Raw genomic sequence first — 14,159 nt, 5'->3', positions numbered from 1 at the left:
GGGGCTGAAAGAGCAGGAAAAATATTTTTTTAAAGATTCTATCCATTCATTTATTTGACAGAGAGTATGAGAGAGAGAGAGAGAGAGAGAGAGAGAGAGAGAGATGTGCACAAGCAGATGGAGTGGCAGAGTGAGAAGCAGGCTCCCACTGAGCAGAGAGCCTGATGCTGCCTTGATCCTAGGACCCCACAAGTGACCTGACTTGAAGGCAGCCGTTGACCGAGCCACGCAGGCATCCCTAGAAAAAATATTTAAAGAAATAGCTGAAAACATCTCAAATCTGATGAAAAACATTAATCTACACATCTAAAAAATATAAACTTCAAGTAGGATGAATGTAAAGAAATCCACACCCAGATATAACACAGTAAAATTGTTTAAAAATAAAGAGAAAATCAGGAAAGTAGCAAAAGAAAAATGATAGAGAATGTATAAAGGAACCCAATAACATTAACAACTGACTTCTCATGAAACAATGAAGATCAGAAGGCAGTAGGATTACGTATTCACAGGGCTGAAAGAAACAAAAGTTAACTTAAGAGTCATACCCAGAGAACTCTCTTTCAAAAGTGAAGATGAAATAAAAACATTCTCAAACAATAACAGAGAACTTTTTTGAGAATTTGTTGATAACAGACTCACTTTCCAAGAAATACTAAAAGAAGTTCTTCAGGCTGAAAACAAGTAACCCAAGACAGTAATTCATATCCACATGAAAAAACAAAGAGCCCTGGAAAAGGTAATTATGTTATTATAAAAGATGGTATAATTGAATACTTCTCCTTTCTTCTCCTAATTGACGTAAAAAGCAATTGTATAACATGGTATGAATATAATTGTGATGTTTGCCTATAACATATAGAATGTGATGTATTTGACAATAACAGCACAAAGGAGACAGGGGAGATCAAAGATGTATTGGAGTAAACAAATGACACTAGATGGTAAACAAATGGATGAGAACAAATCCATGGGAACAAACGAAGAGAACAGAAATGGTAATAAGACAATTAATGTAGCAAGCTGTAAAATATACACTCACTTTCCTCTGTACTCTCAACTATTTCAAAAGACATACAACACAAATGTCTATAAACCAATGAATGGATAAGCAAAATGTGGTAAACCATACAATGGAATATTACTCTGTAATAAATAGTAACAAAGTATTGAAACATGCTACAATGTGGATGACCCATGAAAACATGCTAAGCAAAAGAAGCCAGTCACAAATTCGTAAATAAAAAATTTGTTAGAAAATTACTATCTTATAATAAAAAGCAGATAGTAGTCAAGAAAGAGTTTTTATAATTATAGAAAAGACGTTGAATGCTTGATGCACTGTTCTATGTTATTTTGTAACTTATCATAACTCAGAATAAAATGCTATCATACAGTAAAAGATAATTACATTCAATATTAACCCGTGCTAATTAAAAGATGGCCATAAGCACTTGCAGCTACTGAACACCTGAAATGTGGCTAGTGCAAATGAAGCTGTGCTGTAAGTGTAAATGACACACCAAAGTATTCAAAAATACTTAATATGAGAAAGAGAATGTGAAATATTTCATTAATAACTTTTATATTAGTTTCATGTTTTCTTATTAAAATATAACTCATATAACATAAAATATGTTAGAGTATATAAATTCGGTAATTTTTAGTATATTTACTTTGTTTTGCAAACATCACTATCTAATTCCAGATATTTCCGTCATCCCCATAACAAACCCCATACCTATCAGCAGTTCCCCACAACTGACAGTCACTAATTTACATTCTGCCTCTATGGATACACCCCTTTGGACATTTCATACAATGGACTATATGGCCTTTTATGTCTGGCTTCTCTCACTTAGCTTAATGCTTTCAAGGTTCATCCATGTTATAGTATATATTAGTACTTTATTTCCTTTGATGGCTGAACAATAACCCACTTTTTGACTATTATAAATAACAATCCTGCTATGAACATTAGTGCACAAATCTGTGTGAATGATACATGTTGAAATGAGGGATCTGGGGACTTACAGGTAAAATAAAATGTTAAAAATTAATTTCACTTCTTTTAACTTTTTGTAATTTAGCTACCAGAATATTTAAAATTCATGGCTCATATTATATTTCTCTGTGACCGTATTAATGAAGCTAGAAATAACTTTAAAAGCTACTGTTTATCAGCCATCAAAAAGAATAAAATCTTGCCAATCGCAATGACATGGACGGAGCTAGAAAGTACTATGCTAAGTGAAATATGTCCATCAGAGAAAGACAAATACCATATGATTTCACTCATATGTGGAATTTAAGAAACAAAACAGATAAACATAGGGAAAAGGAAGGAAAAATAAAATAAGATAGAAACAGAGAGGGAGACAAACCTTAAGAGACTCTTGAGTACAGGGAACAAACTGAGGGTTGCTGGAGGGGAGGTGGGTGGGAGATGGGCTACATGGGTGATGGGCATTAAGGAGGGCATCTGTTGTGATGAGAGAACTCAGTGTCAGATGTAGGTGATCAATCACAAAATTCTACTCCTAAAACCAATATTACACTATGTGTTATTAACTGGAATTTAAATAAAAACTTTTTAAAAACCTACCATTTATTATGCACTTAATATATACTGGAAGGTGAACTAACCAGTAACATTTTCTTACTTAATTCTCACAATTATCCTACAAGGAAAGTATTACTGGCTGTATTTTAGATTGAAATTGAGGTTTAGAGAAGTAACTTTTCCTAGCTCACACAGTCAGTAAATGATTAAATTAATATTCATACATAGATCTGTTTAGCTTTTTTAAAGTGACTATAATCACTATGGTATGTTGCCATATATATACTCACATACGGTCTGTTCTGAAATAAACAGGCTTTGATATAGCAGTTAATCTTCCTAATTGCTCTTCAGTAAAAGGTAAAAAATAAGATATAATAATCTCTGCCAGGGACGCCTGGGTGGCTTCACGGTGGAGCGTCTGCCTTCGGCTCAGAGCGTGACCCCTGGGTCCTGGGATCGAGTCCCACATCGGGCTCCCCACAGGGAGCCTGCTTCTCCCTCTGCCTGGGTCTCTGCCTGTGTCTCTCATGAATAAATACGTAAAATCTTTAAAAAGAAAGAAATAAAGAAAAGACTCTGCCAATCCACTTTAAGGCCAGTAAACACTAAATTATTTCATATAACTAGTTAGTAAAAATTCTAAATCCCTTTTTACAAAGGCCTGAGCGATCTTTTCAGGCCAGATCTGACTGTCATTCCCAGCTTAAAATCATGCAATGACTCCATCAGCTGCTGGGCAAAATCCAAGCTCCCTATTGGTCTGATCTCCTCCTACCTTTCAGCCATCCGCAACATCAAGGTACATCATTCTACTGGTTTGCCTTTGGACACATGCTAATCACTCTGCTGGGGAAGCTCAGTTCTAGTTCCTACACATTTTGCTTGGTGAATTTATCTGTAAATCTGTTCAGACATTGCCTTCTCCTATAGTTTTTACTTGATCAAAAAGCACCCCACAATCACCATTCTGGCCTTAACCATACACAGTATTTTGCCCACTATATAATTTCTACTTCTCAAATATAATACTCTACAATAGAGCATCACATGCATTATTGCACTTATTTTTATTAAAAAATATAATTTATTTGGGGATCCCTGGATGGCTCAGTAGTTTACCGCCTGCCTTTGGCCCCTGGCATGATCCTGGAGTCCCAGGATCGAGTCCTGCTTCGGGCTCCCTCCATGGAGCCTGTCTCTCTCTCTCTCTCTCTCTCTCTCTCTCTCATGAATAAAATATTTAATATATATGTATAATATATATGTTAATATATATGTGTATATATAATTTACTATAAGTTTCTTGATGATCATAGTGTCTAATATTAGATTTTGTATCCCCAGCACCTAACATATAGCCAAGCACTAACAGCCACTTCATTAATACTTGTTGTGTTTCTTCTTTTATTTGCAAAACAGCTGATAGCCAGCCTAAAGTTTCTTAAAATATATTTTACAAAACACTATTTCCAGAAGTTAACTGATGTTAAACACATATAAACATATATTAGTAGTCTAATAATTTAGTAAATGATACACTCAACAGATTCAACATATTTTATCATACAGGACTTTTAAGAACCCTGGCTTGCCAATGTACAGTCTGACTCTCTAAGGTGGTGTAGGTGTAGTCTGTAAATTTTCCCAAACTGGGTCAGAAATTTTTTTGTTTTAAAAATATTCTTGAAAGAATATCTGGCTATTTCAGTCAGTAGAACATGTGGTTTGAACTCATAGCCCCATGCTGGGTATAGTACTTACTTGAGAAAAACAAAACAATAAAAAACTTTTGTGGAAAGTTTACTATGTTTATTATAGGCACTGGACTCAGCACTGTCTGCATTATCTCATTTAGTACATTAAAACACTAAACAGTGTAGGCACCATTATCAACTCAGTTTTCACATCAGAAAACTAAGCTCTAAAGTCCGGTAACTCACTTGTCCAAGATTGCACAGTACATGTTGAAGCCCAGAGTGGAATACAAATCTGACTCAAAAGATTCCATTCTCTTCAACTTTAAGCTTTACGAGAGCCTCTTTTTTTGGTAGGGCATCACACCCAACTACTGTTGTAGAGCAAATTGTTGTGAATTCTGATCTTAGCCCTACTTACTAATCTGAAATAGCCCTACTTACTAATCTGAAATAGCCTTTTTCTAAAGGAAAAACATAGGGCATGGAAGGTAGGAAGAACTCAAATACTTCAGAATTATACATACAATATCCCACTTTCTAACTTTCCTTTCGCCTCCACAAGAATCAGAAATACAATGTATACTAGAAGATATGAAGGGTAAAGGAAAGAGGTAATAAATATCCAAGCACATTTCTGATCTCAGACAATGAAGCAAAAAACCTAGAAGTATCTAATTAAAATTATTATAGCAGGAAAAAAATCAAGACTGTACTCCAAATAATTCTCACTAAAATTCTGTATCTAGAAATAACCTGATAATTATAGATTTTGAGGGATTAGTTTTTACAGAATAGATTTTTCTCAAATATTGGCTTAAGAAGGTTTTGCTTAATTTATTATACTAGTAACATATCCTCTTTAGAAATGTAAGTTACTCATACAAAATCTTGGTTAACATTTTGGTACTTCTTTCCCAGTTACTTCATTCAATATATCAGTGTCAATACATTGCTTCATTCAATACATATGGCTTCCTTCTGTAGTTTTAATCACATTATATCCTGCTTTATTTATTTAACATTAGAAGTATTTTTCTCATTTCATTTTTTTCTCATCAAATTTTATATTTAAAATTAGAAGCATTTCCCCATATTGTTATTATTCCTCATCAAATTTTATTTTATATTTATAATACTTAGTGTTTAGAGCGTATTTGTATCTTACTCTTTATTTTGGTCATGCATAAATAGGTTGTTTCTAGTTTTTCGTTGGTTTAAATAATATTGTGATAAAAATCTCTAAAGCTCTTCTGTGTTTAAGATAACATCCTTAGGACAAGCTCCAAGATATGAGTTAAAAGGCATAAACAACTTTAAAGGACAGAAAAGCATATAGGAAAATCCTAGTTAGGTTAAAAAAAAAATTATATATGCCATATAATTAACATAAAACAAAAGAAAAATATTCTAAATATGAAAACTGGTTACCTCCAATATCAAAATTTAGGGTGATTCATATTTTATTTATGATCTTCTGTTTTCTAAGTACTTTATAATTAGTCTACATTCCTTGTACAAATTAATTTTTATTATAATAAAAAAATCCCCTTTTTTCTGTGCAAAGAGATTTTACTCCACCCAAGAAAAGACAAAAGAAAATAATGATGGCCAATGTGACTTTATTACAATTTAAAACGGGGAGCAAGAAAAATTCCTTCAAATGCCTTAGGCCAATCTTGATTTTTCTCTCCACTTTTCTTATCCTCTAGCATATCTCTAAAGTGTTAGTGACATGCCAATCAAAAAGAAGGAAAAGGAAAATAGAGACATCCTTCTAGAAGATGCTTCTTTCCAGCTCTATCTCCATACACATTCTCCCTAGAATATTTAAGGACTTGCCTCTTCTTACACATTCTCCCTAGAATATTTAAGGACTTGCCTCTTCTTCCCCCTCCCTTTACAACTATTTGTCTAGCTAAAATATTAACTTTCATATATTCTCACCAAAGTGAAATGAGCCCCCAAATGAACATAGTAATAGGCACATGTCAGATTTGGCATTGTACCAGTGGCAGTGGCGACGTGGCTGGAAAATGTATTAAAAAACAACTCAAGTTTATCTGAATTTCATCTTTCTCCCAGTTAAACAGTAATGAAAAGTCTCCTAAACCACCAATGAGAATACAAACTATAGCTTGGTAGTATAGGTCACGTACATCTTCTACTGCCAGTATGTTTTTCTCTTTCTAAATTAAATAACACCTTTAGGAAGAAGTTTAAATTTAGGTCACTCTTCCACTGATAATTGGAAGTCTTGGCAAAGAAGATTAAGGTCTTTGTTAAAACAGATGAGAAATATGAAAGGATAGTATAACAGTTTTAGATGAAACATTCAGAATGCATACTACTGGATTAAAAAAGAATGCTAAGAACCAATTTAAAAAATTAGTAACAAAGGGAATAAATCTAAGGGGTGATACCCAATAACTTTACTAAATACAGTTCTCAGAATCTAATCATCAACAGTAACATGAAAAACTGGGTTACAGTCCTAATAAAATTTTAACTATACCTTTCTAATTTGCTGTAGAGTGCACACAATACATCGTACTTCTTCAATAGTCTTGACATAGCATTATCAACTTTGGTACTGGTATCAATTTCTTTCAGTAAATCAAAGAATCTGTAGACACTACAAAGAAAGGAATAGAAAAAAGTGAATCTGTAATTGAAAAAATCATTTTATTTCACTTTCAAAGCATAGTCATTTCAACTCAAAAGTTTATTCACTCTACACCAAATCACGACTCTATCCTTTGGAAGGAACTACTTTTTGCATTTTACTAGTTTGAAGAGTAAAAATCAACTAGCTTCAACCTATACCCCTATATCTGTATACCTACTACGCCTACAACAATTTGTATTTAAAAAAAGGTTGTTATGATAGGCATACACATTTATTTCTACACCTACATGTTTTGAAAATCTTAAGTTCACATCCATTTATCCAATTCCAACATAAAACCACATGGTTTATTCTAGTGTTTCCCTTTCCATATTTATCACTCTTCTTTGACAGTGAGAAAGCTGCGATCCATTTATCTTTATTTACTCAGTCAATTCCTCTGCATATAACTAACTACCTTCTGTCTCCAAAGCTACCGACTCTCCCACATGGGTACTGTCCTCTCCTGCTCAGACTGACTCTCCATCCTAGACTGCCCTCACCATTCCACATGGAAATTTTCCTCACCGTAGTAGGGTTCTGACTCCCCAGCCCAGACTGCACTCACTTCACATGTGGTCTCGCTGCCCACACACTTTGCTTGGTCTCTGACACTGCATACCAAGCAGGCCATATCAGGCCCCTCACCCTCAAGCACATCCATATTAATCCTCTTCTCATCCCACTTGGGCTCTAACATTCTTCTCTGGACTCCATACTTTCCCCTACCATAGATGCACATACCTACTTTCTTCACCCATCAATGGTTTTATGACTGAATTGTTGGGGAAGGGAAAAGAGAAACTGATTAAAATTTTTAGGTTCTTTAAATAATGGCTTTAAATCATTCTTTATTGTTTTCTATAAAAAATTAATCTATTTGAAATATTAATACATTTTCCACTAATGAAAAATAGGGCACTAAAGATAGCAATCATCAGCTTCATCTCACACATTCATTTCTAATCAAGTTTGTCTAAGGAATTATACCAAAGCAGCTAAATGAACGCAAGGGTAGTCAGTCACCAGGTCCACCCATATGCCCTCTAGAAACTAATGAGTTATGGGCTTCGTTCTAAAAAAAATGAGCTGAACCACTCAGACATTTACCTCGAGAACTGCAAAAATAAAAACTTCAGCTAATCAGTAGAGAACAAAGAACCCAAAAAGGTTATTAAAGTACTTGTGACACATAGGGGACTGGGGCAGCCATAACAAACTACATGAACAGCAAATAAAGAAGTAGAAATGATACGAAGTAGATGATCACGATGCTGCTCACAAGAGAAAAGAGAATGGAGTAAATGTGTAAGTACCTTCAAAAAAATTAATCAACCCCAGAATAGCATGTATTCACGAAGCACTCTCAGTTCCAGTTTTTATGACATATATGGCAATATCTATGGAGCATCATGGAAACTGAACTGTTACTACAAAGCCTCTTTTTTCTAGGGGTAACTTAAGTGAGTCTCTCTTCTTTCTCAGCCCTCCTCTGAAGGAAAGAAGAGAAGAGGGGAGGCTCCAGAGAGGAAAAGTGAGCATAAAAAGCTATAATTAAGACACACAGATCTAAAATAATTACTTACTCCAAAGCAATGCTTCATGGACTGATAGAGTTTGTTATCTGTCTACAACTAAATAAGTACAGAAATTGAGAGTAAACATATAAAAACTTTTAAGGCAATTAACACTAATTTTATGCCTGCTGAATATAATAATAGTCTGGTCCTGTGGTTAGTATAATTTTCTCCATTTTTCTAGTAATTAATTTATATTGTATATATATATTTTTTATATTGTATATTTTTTAAATGTCAGTCCGTGACATATTGAAAAAAAGTTTTTTGCCAAAGCACAGGTAAGCAGCAGTGGTCTAGATACCATTCCTGGATAGTTGTTGGAACAAAGAGATGCCCTAAGAAAAAGTTGTAACAAATCTATGACTATATTTATTGTAGGGAGATTATTTATGACATGCCCAATTATAAAAGGTTGCTCCATTCAGGAAAAAAGTTCAGGAAAAGCTGTGCCAGGAAAATTCTTCCATCTTAGAGATAAAAAATGTGATAGCCTTTCTGCCATATTTATTTAGTGGCCTATAAACAGCTACATAACACTATACTACAGCCCTCTGTTTAATTTTCTCTTCCCCTTTGGACTGAGTTTCTTGAAGTCAGAGATTATTTCTCACCTCTATATCATCAGAACCCAGCACAATATCACAGAGCCTAACAACTATTTGGGTTATTTTTTGTTTTTCTTTCTTTTTTTTTTTTTTTTTTTTTTTTGCATGGGAAAGGCATGAACACAGGTCTACAGAAGGAAAGATATCAGGATCTCATCAGTACCTATGGTTAAGTTACAAGCACTGACTCTAGGAACCACTTACCTTTCTAATCACTGTAGGTTACTTAATTCTCATAATCCTATAAAATAGCTAACAATTTTCATTTCATAGATGAGGAAAATTAAACTTAATAAAGCTAAGTAATCTGCTCTAGGTCACACAGCTTGTAAAACAACAGAGACCCATTAAACTGACACATCCATATCCTTTTCTATCCTCTAGGCCACTGAAACATCTACTGCATGAATGTATAAATTAATGTAGAAATTTACTTATATAGACTATTTTTCAGCTATATAGAAACTATTTTGATTTAGTGATTTTATGAATAAAGTAAAACTGAAATCTCTGAGAGTAAACCAATTCTAATTCAATAGATTAAAATATGAACATACATGGTCTTTTTTTCCCACATTTAGAAGTAGTAAAAAAAAAAAAAAAAAAAGGGTTACTGAAAAATCCAGCAATCTATCTCATTTAAATAAAATATTACTTCTGTTTAATTCTAGACTATTTTATCCAAGAAGAAACATACACTACTACCTTTCTGGTAGAGTTATTTACTATTACATTTTCTAAATACGCTGCAAATGAAATGACTGGAAATCCTAAAAAGCTGCTCCAAGATAAAGTTCAGGAATTAATGAAAACAAATTAGTAAATTCTTCTTATAAATATAAGGCTTATAAATAAGCTCAATAACAAACAATTATTGGAGCAATTATGGAAACTCAGCTGAATATACAGTCTTAAAAAGTATTAATTATGCATGTATTCTATTAAGCAATGTTAAACATTAATAAATGTTAACTAAATTCCTTTTAGACTCACACTACTTTACAAAAATTATAATCTAATAAGCCTACTTTACAACCCTTGCTCTTTTTGTCTACTTTATCAACAGCTACAATTGAAAAGTTCTAGAAAGTGAGAGACCTGATAAAATTTCCCAGGACACAAACTGTTACATTCCTGAGAAACTGTAACATAAATACACATCCACTAAGGCTCCATTAGAGAACATTTCACTGGCTAATCTAAGTCCTTTAAAAGTTTTACTTAATTTTAGTATTTCTCACTAGATCTCTCAAGTGTATTAAAAGGAAAGTTCAGAAATATTTTTGATGGCAGGGGCCTATATTGATATAAGAAATTTTACCTGATTTCTATGGTTTTTTGTAGCTCGGTAAAAGTGAATAGCATCTCATCTAGGTCAACTGCTGCAATAAAGATACAGATTCCCCATAGCTCCTTTTTCCTTTGAACATAACCTTCCTGGGTACAAAAAAAAAAAAAAAAAAATTTCATTAATCATTCACACACTGAATATCATATTAAAATTGTATTACATGATAATTCTTATTCAATATACACTTGTTTTTAAATCTTTATGATGGCATATACTTTAGAACATTTAATTTTACACTAATAAAAAACACTAATTTTATATTGTAAGGCAAAACAAATTACTAAAAAGACTGAAAAGTTAAATTGCAACTTACTGTGAAAAATTTAGGGGTCAGTCAATTCTTTGAAGTAAATATTTTCATTTTTAAATAATCCAATGTCATCAGAGCCAACTTAAAAGATTTTCGAGTCCATAACATAAACTGTTTTTAAAAAAAACAAGGGGGCAGCCCCAGTGGCGCAGCGGTTTAGCGCCGCCTGCAGCCTGGGACGTGATCTTGGAGACCTGGGATCGAGTCCCACATCGGGCTCCCTGCATGGGGCCTGCTTCTCCCCTGGCCTGGGTCTCTGCCTCTCTCTCTCTCTCTCTCTCTCTCTCTCTCTCTCTCGCTCTGTGTCTCTCATGAATAAATAAAAAAAATTAAATCTTTAAAAAATAAAAATAAAAAAACAAGGCTACTTTCTTACATGATTATCCTCCTTTTGCTTTGATTCACTCATTTTTTAAAAAGACTTATTCATTTAGAGAGAGCATGCACATGAGCAGGGGGAAGGGAAGAGGAAGAGAGAGATTCCTCAAGCAGCCTCCCAGCTGAGCACAGAGCCTGACAGGGCTTAATCCTAGGATCCTGAGATCATAACTTTTGAGCAAAATCAAGAGTAGGACACTTAAACTTACTGAGCCACCCACCCAAGTGCTCTTGATTCATTCATTTTTTTAATCAATCTATGGACTCAAGTATTTGTGAAATTCATATCCCTCAGTGCAATAATTACCTTCTTTGTGAAATGAAAATAATACATATCTCACTTGGTAAATGCGATTATACATATAAGGCCCTAACCATAATGCCTGGCATATAATTAGTACTTGATGAGTGATGGCTATGATTATTATTAGAATACTCTTTCATTATCATTATAATACCTCTTCCCCTAAAAATATGTATTACTTTCTAAATATGTAAGTTTTATAGATAAAATTTGATTCCATTAAATTGAAAACAAAAGAAATACAAAATTATCTGATATTCTATTACAAAATTGGAACTATTTGGTTACTCTTAATTGGAGGTTACATACAATAGAGCTGAAAAGTATGTGATGCAAATTTACATTGTTTTGAAATTTCAATTATATATAAGGTTTAAGAAAATAATTATTCTGGGGCTTCTGGGTGGCTCAATTAAGCAGCCGACTCTTGGTTTCAGTTCAGGTCATGATCTCTGGGTCCTGGAATCAAGCCCTGTGCCTGGCTCTGAGTGCAGCAGGATTGTCTCTCTCCCTCTCTAAAATAAACATATAAATTTTTTAAAAATTTATTCTAGATTATCAAATTTTACTGATAATAAAAAGTTTATCATTATCCAACTCTAAACTTTTCCTTAATTTTAGCTACTTGGAAAATATTTTTTAAGTTTTTATTTTAATTCCAGTATAGCTAACATACAAAGTTATATTTATATTACTTTCGAGTATACAATATAGAGATTCAAAACTTCCATACATACCCTGTGTTCATCACAAGCACACTCCTTAATCTACATCACCTATTTCTCCCCCTCCCTCTACTCCCCACCTCTCTGGCAACCATCAGTTTGTTCTCTATAGTTAAGAGTCTGTTTCTTGGTTGTCTCTCTTTTTTTCTTTGCCTGTTTGTTTTGTTTCTTAAATTCCACAATATGCAGAAATCTGTTGCATTTCTCTACAAATCTTTTAAGACTTACAACTATACACCCACTAAAATGATTTAATTAAAAAGAGTGACAATACCAAACGTTAATGAGGATGTAGAGCAAGAAATAAACATTGCTGGTGAAAGTGTAAAATGTGGTACAAACAGTATGAAAAACAAGATTGGCATCTTACAAAGTTAAGTATATACTTTCTGTAACACTTAGCAATACCACTCCCAGATATTTATACCCAAGAGAAATGGAAACTTCGTACATGAATCTTAACAGCAGGTTCAATCATACAAACCAAAACCTAGAAAAAACCCAATATCCAAAACCAAGTAAACAGATAAACTGTGGTATATCCATATAATGGAACATTATTAACAATAAAAAAGAAAAGTACTAATAAACACAACATAGATAAATCTCAAAATTATTACATGAAGAAAAAGAAGCCAGAGAAAACAGGGTACATCCTATAATACTGTTTCGTTTTGTACAAAATTCTTAAAAAGGCAAAATTAATCTTTAATGGCAAAAAGTAGATCAGTGGCTGCCTATAAACAGGAATGGAGGTGTTTGGGGAATGATTACAAAGGAGAAGGAGCAAACTTTCTGGAGTAATAAAAATTTTATGTCTTACTTACTGGTAGTCATTACATGGTTAAATGCATTTGTCAAAACTTATTGAACTATTCACTCAAAACTGGGTGACTTTAGTGTCTGTAAATTATGCTTCAATACATTTGATTCTTGAAACCATATTACATAATGTACTACTTCTGAAAATGAACAAAGTATACATAGCTTGACTGTTACAATGACTAGTAAATATATTTTAATAAAATGAATACCAACTTTTGTATATGTGTTAATACGGTCAATTTTTCAGAAACTACTAAGATGCAAAAAGTTGTTTGTCATAATAAGTTACCCCACACTACATTACTTCTTAAATTTTGTGCTTATGTTTTTGGCTTGCTTCTTTGCTCTGAAGCAGCTACCTGCTCTCAATACGTCTACTTTCAGCCATTGTAGTATTTTTTTTACCTGTTTAAAAAGTTGAGAAATTAAGTAACTAAAGTTGTTAAAATGGAGAACATTGCTTATTTTTTAAAAACAACAGATTTTACTAGGACATAGCCAACACACGATTCAACACAAGCTCATGTGAAATGATAAAATGCCTAAATGAAATGTTGTATAAATAAGTTCTGATTTTTAAGGATCTAAGGAACTTTAGAACTTTCCTATGAGCAAAATGTATGACCTTTATTTCAGATGACTTATAAAGCTTGCTGTTGTTGCTGTTGTTGTTCTAGCTGCATTCCAATTAACTCGTTTTGGATAAAGTATTGTTTCTTCTTGATACAAATTTATCTATGGAAGAAAAATAAATGTTCCTTCTAAACTTCAGACTATTAAATATTAAATATTTCCCTGGGCCAAAGGCAAGCGCTCAACCACTGGGCCACCCAGGGATCCCCCCAGAATAGGATTTTGTAGTTGATTCTAATCTTTCTGGGTTTGTAAATTTTTTGCATCTTGGTAGCATCCAGGTATAGATAGATAAGTGTTTTACAAAAATTTTCACCTGGTCTGGGACTTGTATTTTCATTTTCTCAAACAATATTATTTCAAAAAGTGTAAGTTATTCATTTCAATGAGCTCAATTTATTATTTTTTTTATGGATCATGCTTTCAGTGCTATTATCTTTGAAATTTCTGACTAATCAAAGGTCAAAGATTACTACCTATGTCATCTCCTACAAGTTTAGGTCTCTAATTCAAGTTAACT

General features: G+C 33.2%; 1 protein-coding gene and 1 long non-coding RNA gene across 3 annotated transcripts in view; one reads left to right on the top strand and one right to left on the bottom strand.

Annotated features, from left to right (window-relative positions):
* LOC144288082 (uncharacterized) overlaps positions 1 to 14,159 on the top strand; it is a 120,499-nt gene that overhangs the window by 32,749 nt on the left and 73,591 nt on the right. The gene's annotated exons all lie outside the window — the stretch shown is intronic.
* The window catches only part of RB1 (RB transcriptional corepressor 1), a 144,810-nt gene that overhangs the window by 104,522 nt on the left and 26,129 nt on the right, over positions 1 to 14,159 (bottom strand). The window contains exons 3-4 of one of the 2 annotated variants that reach the window (XM_077855718.1): positions 10,435 to 10,550; positions 6,776 to 6,895 (exon numbers count right to left, since the gene is read on the bottom strand). In XM_077855718.1, coding sequence (XP_077711844.1) covers positions 6,776 to 6,895; positions 10,435 to 10,550 — 236 coding nt within the window. Of the gene's footprint in view, positions 1 to 2,853; positions 2,873 to 6,775; positions 6,896 to 10,434; positions 10,551 to 14,159 lie in introns of those variants that run through there. The other variant, XM_077855719.1, reaches the window with a different exon arrangement.

Source organism: Canis aureus, chromosome 17, assembly GCF_053574225.1.
Source record: "Canis aureus isolate CA01 chromosome 17, VMU_Caureus_v.1.0, whole genome shotgun sequence".
Taxonomy (NCBI): domain Eukaryota; kingdom Metazoa; phylum Chordata; class Mammalia; order Carnivora; family Canidae; genus Canis; species Canis aureus.
This window is presented reverse-complemented; position numbering and strand designations above follow the sequence as displayed.